Here is a 14,307-nt window from a genome sequence, read left to right as displayed (position 1 = left end):
CCTATGCAGTCCTTGATTTCAGTAGAGCCTACTTCATTCCAGCTTGCCTACTAGCCATTTTTGCTTTTTGCCGACTTACATCAGGGCTCAATTTAATTCATGCCATTGTGCGAGAAAAGTGGGATATAAGTCCTTGAAATAAAAATAAAATAAAATGGATGCTCAGGGGCATAAAATCTAGAAATTCATCAGCTGTCTGAACATTGTTCCTCCAGATATTTTATTTTAGGAAAAGAAAAATCAAAACATTTCCAAAGTATATTTTCTTCACTATTAAAACAAATAAATAACAAACAACAAGCAACTAGGAAGTGTTCCAGGCTGATATAAAGATCTTGCAATATAGTCCCTCAGGTTCTGCTGGATTTTGTTGCTTGCTGTCATGTCTGCACTGACTCATTCTTTTTTCTGGGTGGTGGTGCTGTTTTCATTGATTTATTGGATCTGAGTTAGAATTCATCTGAAGGTTATTAAAATCAAGGACATGGTTTGCTAATGTAATCCTGTGGTTTGAAGGGCTAATTTTTTTCTTCTGAATTTTTAAAAACAAATTCTTAGTAATAGTGCTATAGTGCAGAACTACCATTTCACTGATGCACGCATGCACCATAACTCTAAGAATTTTTTATAATGAGATAAGAAGAAGAATTTTTGTTCCTAAATGTCTCAGAATTATTATTATTATTATTATTATTATTATTATTATTATTAAAATATTTATTTATATTCCCGCCTTTCCCTTTTGAGGATCTAGGTGGGTAACAACAGTCCAATATAACATTTAAAAATGTAGTAACATGATACCAATCCCCTAGCCCTCCCTCCTTGTGCTAAAATACAAATAAAACATCATACTATATAATAACAGTAGCAGTATCACACATTACACCCAATTCCATAGAGAATGCAGCTAAAATTAGGAGCACGGGAAAACATTTACAGGAGTGGTGATAGGGAGAGACAGTGGGTAGGTGAGCAGTTCAGATTCTCATTTTGGAGATAATCTGGGAAGGCTCACTGGAAGGGATCCGTCTTTATCACCTTTTTAAAGGCCTCTAAAGATGTAATTTGGCGGATCTCCTCTGGAATCCACTCAAAGGTGGTGCCAAGAATTAGCAGAAAATAATCTGGGACTACAGAAATGTTGGTATGCACCCTGGGAGTTGCTGCAACAAATATTACAACTTCCTGACACATTTATCCCAACTAGAGGAGCCCAACAGTAAAAAAACAAGCAAACCCAAAACAAAAAAACCCAAAACAAAACCCTGGAATAAATTCCCTACTCATCCTTGTAGAAAACAATGACAAGGAAGGGCCACCTAGTACTTTCTCTGGTATCTCTCTTGTCTTTTTGATTATGAGAAAATAACTTTTTTATTCCTCATGTTCTTCTAGCTCTCAGTTTTATTTCAATATTGTTGGTCTTTTTAAATGGTGAAGGCCTAAGTCACCAACAGGATTCTGGTGAATATTTCTGTTGCTCCATTCCTTTAGCTGTCTCCAATCATTCTTCATACAATTACAATTATATAGCAGTGGCAAGGCTGTGCCTATTGGCTTTGCAACCCTTGTCTGGCCTCTCCCTATAACCTAGCCATGTATTGAAGCATCTGTAGTTTAGGACAGTGCATTATAGCTCTTCTATGTCTTTCACCAAACTACCAATCTCAGGGTTTCATAGAATGACGCTAACCATGTGGCTTAGATACACTCTACAATGAATTTGTTTGTTATAGTTGTAAGAGTTCAACTGGAACTGTGTACAAAAGTCTTCTTGAAAATTTTTACCCTATTTGTTGGCAGAAAAATTGTGGGAGACCATCTGTCTCCCGAGGATAACTTCTTCTTGTCCAATTTATCTGCCAACAAATAGGGTAGAAAGTTATCTACAGGTTCTTAGGGTTGAGGTTGCTGGATTAGCTGTGACAGTAGCATAACTTCTTTCTTTTCCCTTAAAAATTCATCCTCTGGCTGCTTCTGAAATTGTACTTGCATTTTGTATCTCCAACAAAATTCCTCTGGTAATTTTCCACCCTCTGAGTTGGCAGAGGAACTGGGGAGACTGTTTCCCCAAACATCTCCCAGGAGAGGATAAATTCACTGGAATGGAAACACCCCAGGCTGAGTGTCATTTCAGAGTGGTGTGTGTGTACGTGTGCGTGTGTGTGTGTGTGAGAGAGAGAGAGGGGGGGAGGGGAAACTGGCACCCCAAAAAGGAAATAAAAACTATGTAAAAATATTTATACAAATATGAGAAATCTGGTAATGTGGATTTCTTGTGTTTCTGTGAAGGAGAGAAAAAGAAAATTCTCAATGTTCCTCAGTAAAGAGGAGGACGAAGAAGTCCTCAGAGCCATTTCAGCTTGGCTCTAGTTTAATCTGATGGTTTCAGCAATTTACTTAGATTACAGTCATAAGAAATGTACATGAAACATTCAGAGCAAGCAACTTGACTTCTGTTGAGACCAAGTATGGAGTGAGAGGGAGTGAAAGTGTTTTTAACTCAAACCAGGGGAACTTGTATTCCTTTAGGAATGCTTAATGTAAAAAGAGGTTGTCTTAAGAAATTGAACAGAGAATATATGCTTTCTTTTTTTATGAATTAATTTCCTAAAGGACATCTTTCCACATCAATATTTTTGCAACCTTTTGTTCCCACCTATTCATTTACTTACCAGTTTTCCACATTTAGGATTACCAGTCGGGTCACAGAATCTTTAGTTGCAAAAGGGTTGGGTCCCCTGGTCCACTTCTATGGGCAGTTTCAAGCAACTTTGACCCTAAAATCATACAGAACCCCCTAAGTCATCAAAATATGCCAAAATACTATACTTCCACTCACTACCAAAAGAACCTCAAACCCTGTTCTACCCTAAATACTTCCAATTTTTGTTCTGCAGCCACCCTCAAAATGGTAACAGGAAGACATGCACCTTCCCTTCCAGTCATCATTTTGAAATGGTCTGCACAGAAAAATATCTCCATTTGACTCTGTGGCGCATCTCAAAATGCTGAAAAATGGAGATAATCAAGGGAAGGTTATGGCAAGCTTTCTCTGAACAAATCTTGCTAAGAAAGCCCCATGATAGTTTCACCTTAGGGTGGCAATACGTTAGAAATGACTTGAAGGCACACAACAACAAACAAACAAAATCTTGGGCTTGATGTCTGTGTGTAAGGAACTGTGTGTGGCCTGCAGGGGTGGGTTTGAGAGAGAAAATTGTCCCAGGCTTACATGCAGTTTCTCACTTCTGAGTTACATAGAAAGTTCAGGAGGGAGGGATGCAGGATGCTTGGGAGAGAGGACAATAGCATATATTGGGAATTAATACTGCGTCTCCCAAGTAGTTGGGAGCTGAAGAAGCTGAACAACCAGTTACATGCCCAAACCCATGCAGCTACAGTCTAGCAAAGAAAAAGAAATATGCTTAGCCTTCTTTGTCAAACTAATAATAGGGCCCGAACAGACAGGCCAAAATAAAGCTGCTTCGGGCCACTTTGTAGGTATACTATTTAAACGATACATGCATCTTAAGAGGCCAGAAGCTGTGCCAAAGCTGCGCTCCAGTCCTTAGGATGTGAAAGAAAAGTTTGAAGTTGCACAACACATGCTATAGGAACATGGAATGCAAGAAGCATGAATCAGGGGAAGCTAGGCATAGTAACATTGCAATACTTGGGGTGAGTGAGCTAAATTGGTCAGTAATGGGACACTTTGAGTTAGATATTACACAGTGTTTTACTCAGAAAATGAAAAGATAAGAAGAAATGGGGTGGCATTTCTAGTGAGGAAAGATGTAGCAAAAGCAGTCAAATGATATAATGCAAAATCTGATGGAATAATGTGAATAGGATTTCAGGGAAACTCATTAATATAACCACAATAAATGTTTAACATCAACTACAGAAGCAGCAGAAGAAGAAACTGAGACTCTATGGTGGAGACCGGAAGGAAATTGATTACATACCAAAACAGGAATTCTTATTAATCATAGGCAATTAGACTGTAAAAATGGGAGGGGGGAGGGAAAGATTGTAGAAAAAATTGGCCTACAATCAAGAAATGAAGCAAGAAATTGACTGATGGAGTTTTGTGAAGCCAACATCACAAAACTCAGTTCATCACAAACACATTCATCAAGCAACCCAACAAATTACTGTAAACCAATTGGAAACAAAAATTGGAGAAGCTCCATTCTCTATGCAAAAACAAGACCAGGAGCAGCTTGTGGCACAGACCATAAACTATTAATAGCATAAGTAGAGAAAAGCTAAAGAACACTAAACGAACTATTATGCTGAAATACAGTAGGCCCTTCCCTTACATGGGGGATCCGCTTCCGTAAGGGATACCATGTATGCTTGAAAACAATGGGGCTCATGTATGCAGAGTGGTGTGATGCATATGCCACAGACACACACACACCATTGCCTCTTCCAGGTGCACTGTAGTGCAGGAGAAAGGCAGGATATAATAAAATAAATCAATAAATCAATAAATAATTACTACTACTACTAATAATAATAACCTAAAGAACTTCCTTATAGAATTTAAAGATAATGTGAAAAATAGATTTGCATTATTAAGCCTAACTGTCTGGGAACTAAATTAATTTTGAACTGAACTAGGGACATTGTCAGGGAGGAACATAAAAAGACATTATCAGTAGCTAAAAAGAAAGAGAAACCTCAATGGATGATAGTTGAAACTCTTTAAACAGTTAAGGAGAGATGAGAAACAAAAAGAAAAGGTGACAGAAATAGAGTTAGAACCCTGAATGCAACTGTTCAATGACTTGCACATAGGAACAAGGTGATATACTATAATAATAAATTCAGAGAAATAGAATATAACAATAACAACAACAACAACAACAACAACAAAAGAATAAGAGACCTCTTCAACAAGATCTGAGAAATCAAGGGGAAATCTAAACCAAGAGTATATTGTAAAGCAGGATTAGGCTTGACGGAAGGAGTCGCGAGAATGGGAGGAAAGAACACAACAATTAAAGAAAAAAGTGATGAAAGAAAGTGCAAAGGCAGATCTACAGTTCAACACTGAGGAAAGAAAAATAATGATCACAGATTACTTAAATAACTTTAAAGTAGATGATAAAAACATTGAAACATTACAAACTTTCCATACCTCGGCTCAAACATTAATTATAATTTAGGCTGCAGTCAAGAAATCAGAATATTAGGATTTGGAAGGGCAGCTATGAAGGAACTAGACAAGATTCTGAAGTCTAAAGATATAATTGAATACTAAAGTTAAGATTATCCATGCCATCGTATTTCCATTATATTTCCAATTTCTATGCATGGGTGTGAAAGCTGGACAGTGAAGAAAGTGGGTAAGAAGAAGATCAATACAGTGGTACCCCGGGTTACGAAAATAATTCGTTCCGCCGCCGCGTTCGTAACCCGAAATCCTTCGTAAGCCGAAAAAGCCATAGGCGCTAATAGCGAAAGCCGCGATTTCGTGCGAAAAAGCGCCGAAAAGCACCAAAAAATTTTTCGTAACCCGAAATAACCTTCGTAACCCGGAACAGTTTTTTTCTATGGATTTTTTTCGTAACCCGGAAATTTCGTAAGGCGGCGCATTCGTATCCCGGGGTACCACTGTACATTTGAAATGTGGGTATGAAGAAGAGTTCTATGGATATTGTGGATTGCTAAAAAGACTGATCAGTGGGTCCTAGAGCAAATCAAGCCTGAACTCTCCCAAGTTAAGCCATGATGACTTAACTGGAGCTTTTGTACTTTGGCCATATCATAAGATGACTCAATATAAAAGACCATTATGATTAGTAAGGCAGAAGGTAGCAGGAAAAGAGGAAGCCTGCATTCCAGGTGGATAGACTCAATCAAGAAAGCCATGGCTGTTGAGTCTGCAAGATCTGAGCAGAGCGGTTGATGACAGGGTGCCTTGGAAGTGTCTCATTCATAGGGTCACTATAAGTCAAAATCAATTTGACAGCAGTTAACAACAACAAACAATATAAAACACACACCTACCTTTAAATATCATTAGCTGTCAAATAAGAAATAAAAAAATACACGGCATTAGATATCCAATATTATCAGATGTCAAATAACAGTCTGAGAGATCATATGTCCAGAAAATATAAGATTTATAAAGATGGATTATGAGGAACATTTTAATGATGGAAATTAACTTCAATTCAGTTGCAGATTGGGTAGGAATTTCCAGGAATAATAATCAGTTATGATCATTTCAAATTGTTACAAATCCCCTCTCAGCCTGAGGCAGTCATTTCAATTCTAGGTAACTGCATGTAGTATTTCTGGTATAGAAACCGCACAGTCTTTGATCAATATCAGGGTTTTGCTGTTTAGATGCTAGCCAATGCATATGAAGTCAAAAGCTTCTGCTTAAAAGTATATTTCAGATATTAGAGATCTATGAATGTAAGAGAAGCAAGATTTCTTTGTAGCCTAAGGCAACATGATAAAATGAAGTCATATTATCGGAAATATTTTCTTAACCATGAATTGCAGTGGGCTGTGGTATTGTCTCTAGAGGGAGAAAGCAGAGACCATCACTTGAGATGTTCAAATTAGATTGGACAAATCAGTCAAGTATATTCAGCTCTAGCATGGAATAGACTAGATGACCTTGCAGACCTTTCCCATCTCTGAGTCCTGATATTTACATCTTTGCCTTTTTGTTATCATTTTTCCCCTAAGTAGTTTGTAACTGAACAAGGCAACATCCTATTTCCTTGACGCTGGCTGGGGATTCTTTCAAAGCTGCGGTTCTTCCTCAAGGCTGGCCTAAGTGAAATTGGCCTTGACAGTCCAACTGCCTTATCCTAAACAGAGAGTTTCCAATGTGCTTTTAAGGCAACAAGATCTCTCATTCAAATGGGCAAAAAAGGGAGGGGGAAAGGAATACAGCAAGACAATGGAGGATAGTTTCCTCTAAACAGAGTCTGGGCTTTATGGGGATGAATGCCAAACACATATCAAATCAAAAGACCGGCACATTGATAAAGACACATCTAATTTAAGCCAGAAAGATCTATTCCCTTTGCTGCACTGCTGTACATCAGAAGTATTTATTTAATTTTTGGTCAGTTCAGTGGCTATAGAAAAAAGGAAAAGAAAAGGAAGGCAGGAGGCAGAAGGGAGGGAAATTTAAAGATCAAAGGGCATGGACTGAAAGGGAGAGAGGAAAAAATGGAGTATCAGGTAAGGTGCAAGAAGAAAACCTTGAGCATTGCCAGTGCAATACACACACAGTATCTGTGGAATTGTTTTCAGACCATATCCTTGCTCTTGTGGTATTGCTCTTGTATAACTCTCTTGGAGAATAAATGTGCATCACTGTGTTAGGAAAAACATTCACCAAATTGTTGAAATATGTAAAAAACAAACAAACTAGGCCTTAGAGAAGTATATAGTGATAAGAGTTTATTAATCTCATGCTGGCTGGGGCATTCTAGGAATTGTAGTCTTAAAGGGTGATCTTGTGAACATCTCAGCATTTTGGACCAACTGGAGCTTCTGGACACTCTTTAAAGGAAGTCTCATGTAGACCATGTAAAAGTTTTCGTTGTTGTTGTTGTGTACCTTCAATTTGTTTTGAACTTATGGGGACCCTATGGTGAACCTATCATGGGTTTTCTTGGCAAGTCTCTTTAGAGGCTGAGAGAGTGTGACTTGCCCAAGGTTACCCAGTGGCTTAACATGGCTAAGCCAGTAATTGAACCCTGGTCTCCAAAGTCCAGTGCTCCAACCACTACATCATGCTGGCTCCTAACAGTTATCTAGATGAAATCCAGAGTTTGAAGCATTGCACTGCCTCCCCATGGACCCTGGAGTACTACACTCCCCATTATTGCCTCCATCCCCTCAAATTTGAGGGGGGGGGGAGTCCCCCAAGCCCATGTGTGTTATTATTGACTATTTCACCATGCTTTTTGGGTGTGCGATTTTGTCCTCCCTTTTCACCGTTAGACCACAATGTCAGGAAATATCTTTTAAAATAACAAATAATATTTCACAGAAGCTTGGAAGCTGTTGTTCACCACTTGGAAGCAAAAAATAGATTTTTGCTCCCTTGGTTAGAGAGACAGAGAGAGAGAGAGAAGAATAGCCTTTGGGTTACATGCCATTGGCCTCACCCATGTAGTAATCCAATCAAGATGTAGCTAAGATGTGTTGGACAGTACCTTGCATATCGCAAAACTGGCAGATGCTGAGTGCACTTGAAACTGATGGTAGTTCTATCTCAAATACTTACATTGTCAACTACTTGCAGGTCTGGTTTAGTAATCGTCGAGCTAGATGGAGGAAGCAAGCTGGGGCGAATCAACTGATGGCTTTCAATCACTTAATCCCAGGCGGATTTCCACCAACTGCTATGCCAACGCTGCCAACATACCAGCTATCAGAATCCTCTTACCAACCCACTTCTATTCCACAAGGTATTGGAAGAAACATACATTCTTCTCGGATAGTGCTAATTAAAAAAAAAAATTCTCTGTAGTTTTTAACAGCAGCAAAGCTATAAAACAACTTTGTAGGTAATGTTTGCATCACTAAATACTTCTCATGTAGCAGGGAGGATTAAGGCAAAGGTATATGTACATGTAGTCACTGGCATGGGCTGGGTGCCAGCACTGAAAAATAGTCATAATGGAGAGGAAGGAACTGGCAAAACTACTGCTGAGTATTCCTTGCCTAAGGAATGAGATTAATGGGGTCACCATAAATCAACAGGTGGCTAACAGGCACATACATTCACATACAATAATTTGTTAAATTCATTCTCAAAGGAAGCAATGAGCAATTTTTGCAATTTTTGCTAAAATTAAGTGTAGTTGAAGTTTTGTGCAGTTTTCAAAGACTGCACAGTTTGGGATTTAGTCTACACAAATTTTGTATGTGGGTTTTGTGCATGTGTGCACGTGTGCGCGTGTGTGTGTATGCCCAAAACCAGCATTTTCTACACATGAAGGAAGAGTTTTTGTACATAAAATGTTTCTATAGAGAAATATTCCTGTACATAAATATTTTTTTCTGGGCTGAAAATCCTTTCTCCCCCCTAGGCATTTTGTATTAAGGATTTATACTGTACAAGATTGACATGCATTTTTTTTTTTTTGGTACGGAAAACAATTTTCTGCACAGAAATGTCCTGTGCAGAAAATGCTGGGTTTTTCCTTTCTTTTTTTTTTGCACAAAAACTCATGTGAATTTTGCTCTAAGTCCCAGACTTGAGGATTCTCATTAATCCAAGATTCTTGTCAGGGAAGAACACACTTTTATCTTGAGAAACATTTTCAGTATTTTTGAATATTATACTCATACCACATAATAGCAGCTCTTTCAAAAAAGAAAAGAAAAGAAACACTTCAGGGGGCATTTCTGTGTCTTTTCCCTACAAGTATAAGATCTGCCATGATTATCATGGAATTTGCTTCTCCAAGAAACTCTGTTAATTACATCTCTCTATAAATTAATATTAAATAAATAAATCTATAGGAAAGGAATAACAGGGATATTTAATACAGAATCCTAAGCACCTTCACTATCCAGCTATTACCAAAGTCTGAGTGGAACAGGAAGTTGTACAACTCAGTCCTAGGTTTCAGTAGGAATAAATCAAAAGTGATTAATCTTGAATCAGTATTGTCCAATTCCACTATTTGGTGTATGGCAAGAATCCTATTATCATATGTTATGCTAATATTTTAGCAATCTGTTGAGTTTTCTTTTAAGTGCTTTTCTTTCCCACACAAAAGAACCAAATCATTGGGTTTACATACACTCTTGCCTTTCTCCCCAGTTTGTTTCATTCTTCAGTTCACAAACCATAGTTTATCTGTTTTGGTTAGAGTTTTCCTGAACCAGGAAGTGAACAAGACAACAGAAGTGCACGAAGTGTGGTGATGGAAGAAGTGTATAAACCTGAGACATTACTCTGATGCTCCAAACATGCTCTGCCATTACATGTGAACTAAACCAGAGGGATGCTTAAAAAAAAAGAGTCATTTGAAATAGAAACCCCTCGTCTAGTTATTGTTTGATTTGTCAGTCTTTGTTAATGTTGGATTGTGCCTGGATAATCGGGAAAATCTGCAAATTGGTCCTTTTTTTTGCAGCTGTATCAGATCCAAGCAGTACAGTTCACAGACCTCAGCCTCTTCCACCAAGCACTGTACACCAAAGCAGCCTGCCTTCAAACCCAGAGAGCAGTTCTGCGTACTGCCTCCCGAGCACAAGGCATGGATTCTCCAGCTATACAGACAGCTTTGTGCCTCCGTCTGGGCCCTCCAATCCTATGAACCCTGCCATTGGCAATGGCCTTTCACCTCAGGTCAGTCCTACTTTTTCAGACACAGGATTTGCTGTATACTCAAACTAAATCGTCTATTCCCCAAGGCCATAGTGCAATGATTTGCCAAATTTAAACCATAAAGTATTCTTTATATAAGCCACATGATTTCAGTTTACTTGTTTCCTTTTCCTCCTTTCCTACCGACAGACTCAAAAGTCATAGCTTATATTTAGTTTTAGGCAATGTTTTATAATGCAATCATGAAGTCTTTCTGCTTGTATTCAATTGTCAGGCATTTCTGATGTGCTGCTTTTTAAAATTTTTTTTAAAAAGGTCTATTCCTCTCATCTTTTTTAAACCCTCAAGAGTAACTGATTTGGCCTTGATCCTTTGTCAGCTTGTAGTGAAAATAATGAAGAAAATATGTATATATTTTTCCCTAGCTTAACTTAACCCTACAAGTAGAAAACAAGTTACTCTTGGCTCAGATGGTGAGCAATGCACAGCAGGCTGAGCTATAATCAAGTTATAAATACATAAATTAAAAGCATTACTGCTCTCTGGAAGCCTATAACTGTACTTGAAGGATATAATTGTTTTCCTAATTTGCATGAGCTTTCCTTGGATGATCATGATAATAAATTGCCTTGATAATTGAGTGTCAAAAAGGTTGGTTAAATTTCTTGCTTCTGGCATCTGCCTTAGGGTTGACATTATTAACGATTGCTAAAATATTTGCTAGTTTATTTTATTAGTCTGGATTTAGCACAGGTATTTAGGGGAGCTGTCCACTGAATTCTGATCAAATGTCACAAAAGAGGAGGAAAGCAATCTATAATTACAATCAGGGATCTCTTCAGGGCTGAGATAGAGAGTTTTAACAGCTTTATCTTCCCTCTGCTCTTTCTCTCTCTCTCTGTATTTAAAAAAAAAAAACAGAGGGGAGCTTGGAATGACACAAATGAAAAGTGAAAAGACAATTATACTCAATTACACACTAATCACTGACTATCACCACTGCCTAAGCAGTGAGAGGGCATTCTAATAGGCAGAAAATGAGATTTTAATAGCACAAAGGGTGGCCAAAATAACGCCTCCTATATCTTTGCCTCCTTCGTTTGCTTCAACTTGTGGTTTGCATCTTGAGAGTACACTTCCTGGTTTCTGCACCACGGTGATAACTCTGTGCAGCTGAAGAGTTCAAAGGCAACAGAGTTGAAAAGAATGAATAGCAAAGGCAATGAAATAAACATTTTTGCCTAAAGGCAAGAGTTCATAAACCCCTTTTTTTGTAACAGTAAATGTAATTAAGTTTCAGGGATTCCTATAGCACATACTGGGATAGGAAACTTTATGGCTTTAGACTTTAGTAGGGGGAAAAAAACTGGAGAGACCAATATGAAAACAAGTGGATGCATTTCCAGTAAGACTTTAATTAAGATTGGTTTTGAAGAATCTCAGTTTTTAAGTGAAGTTTTCAACAAAAGGCTTGACATTTTATTATGCCGTTAGACTCACAGTTTGCAGTGTTCCTGTGGTTTAGATATAAAACATTTCTGGGGTTTGGAGTTAATCCATCAAAACTAAGCAAATGCCATTGTCTTTGATGGGGAAATGTTCTTTTCAATGAAAACAAAATTATGACACAGTAGAAAGAAAATGATGCACCATGGCAGAACTGGTCTATGACATTTGATCTGTCCAAGTGGGATCTTGGACATACACAAGCCGATAACAGCCATCTTCCTGCTAAATCAGTGAATTGCTTATTGACCGTTAACATTACCAAACGGGAAGACTAGAAGTGATCAAATTGGAACAGGCTGTGGCTCATTGCTAAGAAAGCCTGCTTTCTTACTAGAGGCATGAAATTGAAGGGTTCATTGCTATGGATCAGAGACGCCCTTTCAGATTGCATTTGTGGAGCAGTAGGGAAAAGGGGGAAAAGTTCAATGCAAAGCAGAAGATTCATAACAACATTCAAAGACCCACTCTTGGCAATATTCAGTATTGTGATTGTGAAAAGGCTATGTATTCCAATACAATTTGTTGTGGTTCTTTTCTTTTTAAAAAATAAAAGCTCAGTTTAGAAGTAAAGCAATATTATCAAAGTAGGCACAGCTTTTGAAATATTATGATGTAATTCAAAGTTTGAAAACAAATAGATGCCAACCAGAAACAGTGAAGGACCAAAGTGCTACAAATTCAATCTAGCTGTGATATATACCAGTACTAACTGGGAGGACTCCGGATTCCTGATAAATGAAGAAATCTTTATTTGGAAGATATGCAGAGTGCAAACACAAACACACACACACAATAGCAATTCAAACATGCATACAGAATACAGAGCTAAATGAAACGGAAAAGTGAAAGGGGATAGCAGAGTTTTAAGGGTTGCAATGGGGTTATATCAAGCTCTCTGAAGAGGAGACTGTGGAAGTCTAGAGCGACTCAGCGGGGGGAGGGAGGATCTGAGGTAACAAAGAACATACGCAGAGTGTGGGTGTGTATGCGTCCTGGGCTGTGTGCACAGTGGCTAAGTTTTGAGGACATATTTCATACAATCATGATCATAAGAGCCATCCAGTATAACCCCCTGCCAAGCAGGAACACCAGTCAAAGCACCCCCAACAGATGGCCATCCAACCTCTGTTTAAAAACCTCCAAAGAAGGAGATTCCACCACACTCTGATATACCTTAGAATTAGCCCAAGGCATTGGGCTATCTATGCAGATAACAAGAGCAAAATGGCTTGCTCCAGAAATCTACAACAGGATTCTGGACTGGTTGATGGTGTTAACAAAAGCAAATTAACCGAATCCCTTCCCTAGAGGGTGCCTGAACAGTTACCTCCTCATCTTTGTCCTAGAGGGAGTGGACAGGAGACAGAGTGTCTTTGTGTCACATCATTCAAGATGGCTGCAGAGAAAGTTCACTCCTCTGCTCAAAAATAACAGATAACAGCAAAATTGTATCAGCAAAATTTAATCCCACTCCACACACACACACACACACACACACACACACAGCTACTGGGAGGAGGGCAAAATGCAGACATTCCTCCATAAGAACTCTGCCTCCCAAATGAATCACACCCATCCTTTCTAGACCTATAACTCTTTCCCCTGACTAAAGAAAAAGAAAAGAACATCCAAGCAGATGCCTTTTCCTGACCAAGTTTTCAGAATCTTATTGCTCCATACAGCACCATTCTTTGTTTTTACTCACACTGCAGCCTATGTTCAGTGAGGCCTATTCAGTATTAATACTGAAGGATACCCAATAAAGAAAGGTTAAGGTTACCCCAATGAGTGATGGGTGTAAAGATCTTGTACACCAAGTACAGTATTAGTTAATCTGAAGGAAGAGCATATGGCAGCAATGTAAAGAAGTGAGTGCATAAACCCAGGTGAGGGAAATGGTTATTCATTCAGCTCCTGTCCAACCTGCTATCTGAAGCACTTGTTTCAGTTTGCCTTATAGTAGCAGCTGTACCCCTAAGGGGGTGTGTGTGGGCAAATCCCCTAATCTTTGGTCAGCAGGGAATATGACATTACTTGCCACACACACACACTTGGATTTCCCTGTTCTCTCTGAAATTAATTGCAATCCCATAGTAACTGGATGGTATATGAATTTTCCTAGTGACCATGTGTTGTTATGAGCTAGCCATATTGTAAACCAAAGTATTTCAGGGTGCCTTACTTCTGAATGAGCAATTCCCATTAGCTTTATGAAAGACTGGCTCCTCTTGGAGACAAAAACAGCTAGAAATGTTTTTAATATACACAGTTCAACACAACCACTTGTGGGTTTGTACTCTCCTTGGGAGTTGCTAGAGGGACTGTCATGATAAAAGCCTGCACTTCCAGATCTGTCGCTGCAGCACAGTGTGTAACTGTACTGTATACAATTTGCTACCTTATTCTTAGTGTACAAGATCTTTGCACTGCTGTAACCTGCCATGATTCTCTGTGAATGGGAGGGC

The 14,307-nt window shown here is 38.6% G+C and overlaps 1 protein-coding gene across 2 annotated transcripts in view; it reads left to right on the top strand.

Moving 5' to 3' along the window:
• The window catches only part of PAX3 (paired box 3), a 155,800-nt gene that overhangs the window by 116,588 nt on the left and 24,905 nt on the right, over positions 1-14,307 (top strand). For both annotated transcript variants that reach the window (XM_042458564.1, XM_042458563.1), the window contains exons 6-7: positions 8,294-8,459; positions 10,140-10,354. In XM_042458564.1, coding sequence (XP_042314498.1) covers positions 8,294-8,459; positions 10,140-10,354 — 381 coding nt within the window. The remainder of the gene's footprint in view (positions 1-8,293; positions 8,460-10,139; positions 10,355-14,307) is intronic.

This window comes from Sceloporus undulatus, chromosome 3 (assembly GCF_019175285.1).
Source record: "Sceloporus undulatus isolate JIND9_A2432 ecotype Alabama chromosome 3, SceUnd_v1.1, whole genome shotgun sequence".
Taxonomy (NCBI): Eukaryota; Metazoa; Chordata; class Lepidosauria; order Squamata; family Phrynosomatidae; genus Sceloporus; species Sceloporus undulatus.
The sequence above is the reverse complement of the archived record's forward strand: the minus strand, read 5'-3'. Positions and strand labels throughout refer to the sequence as shown.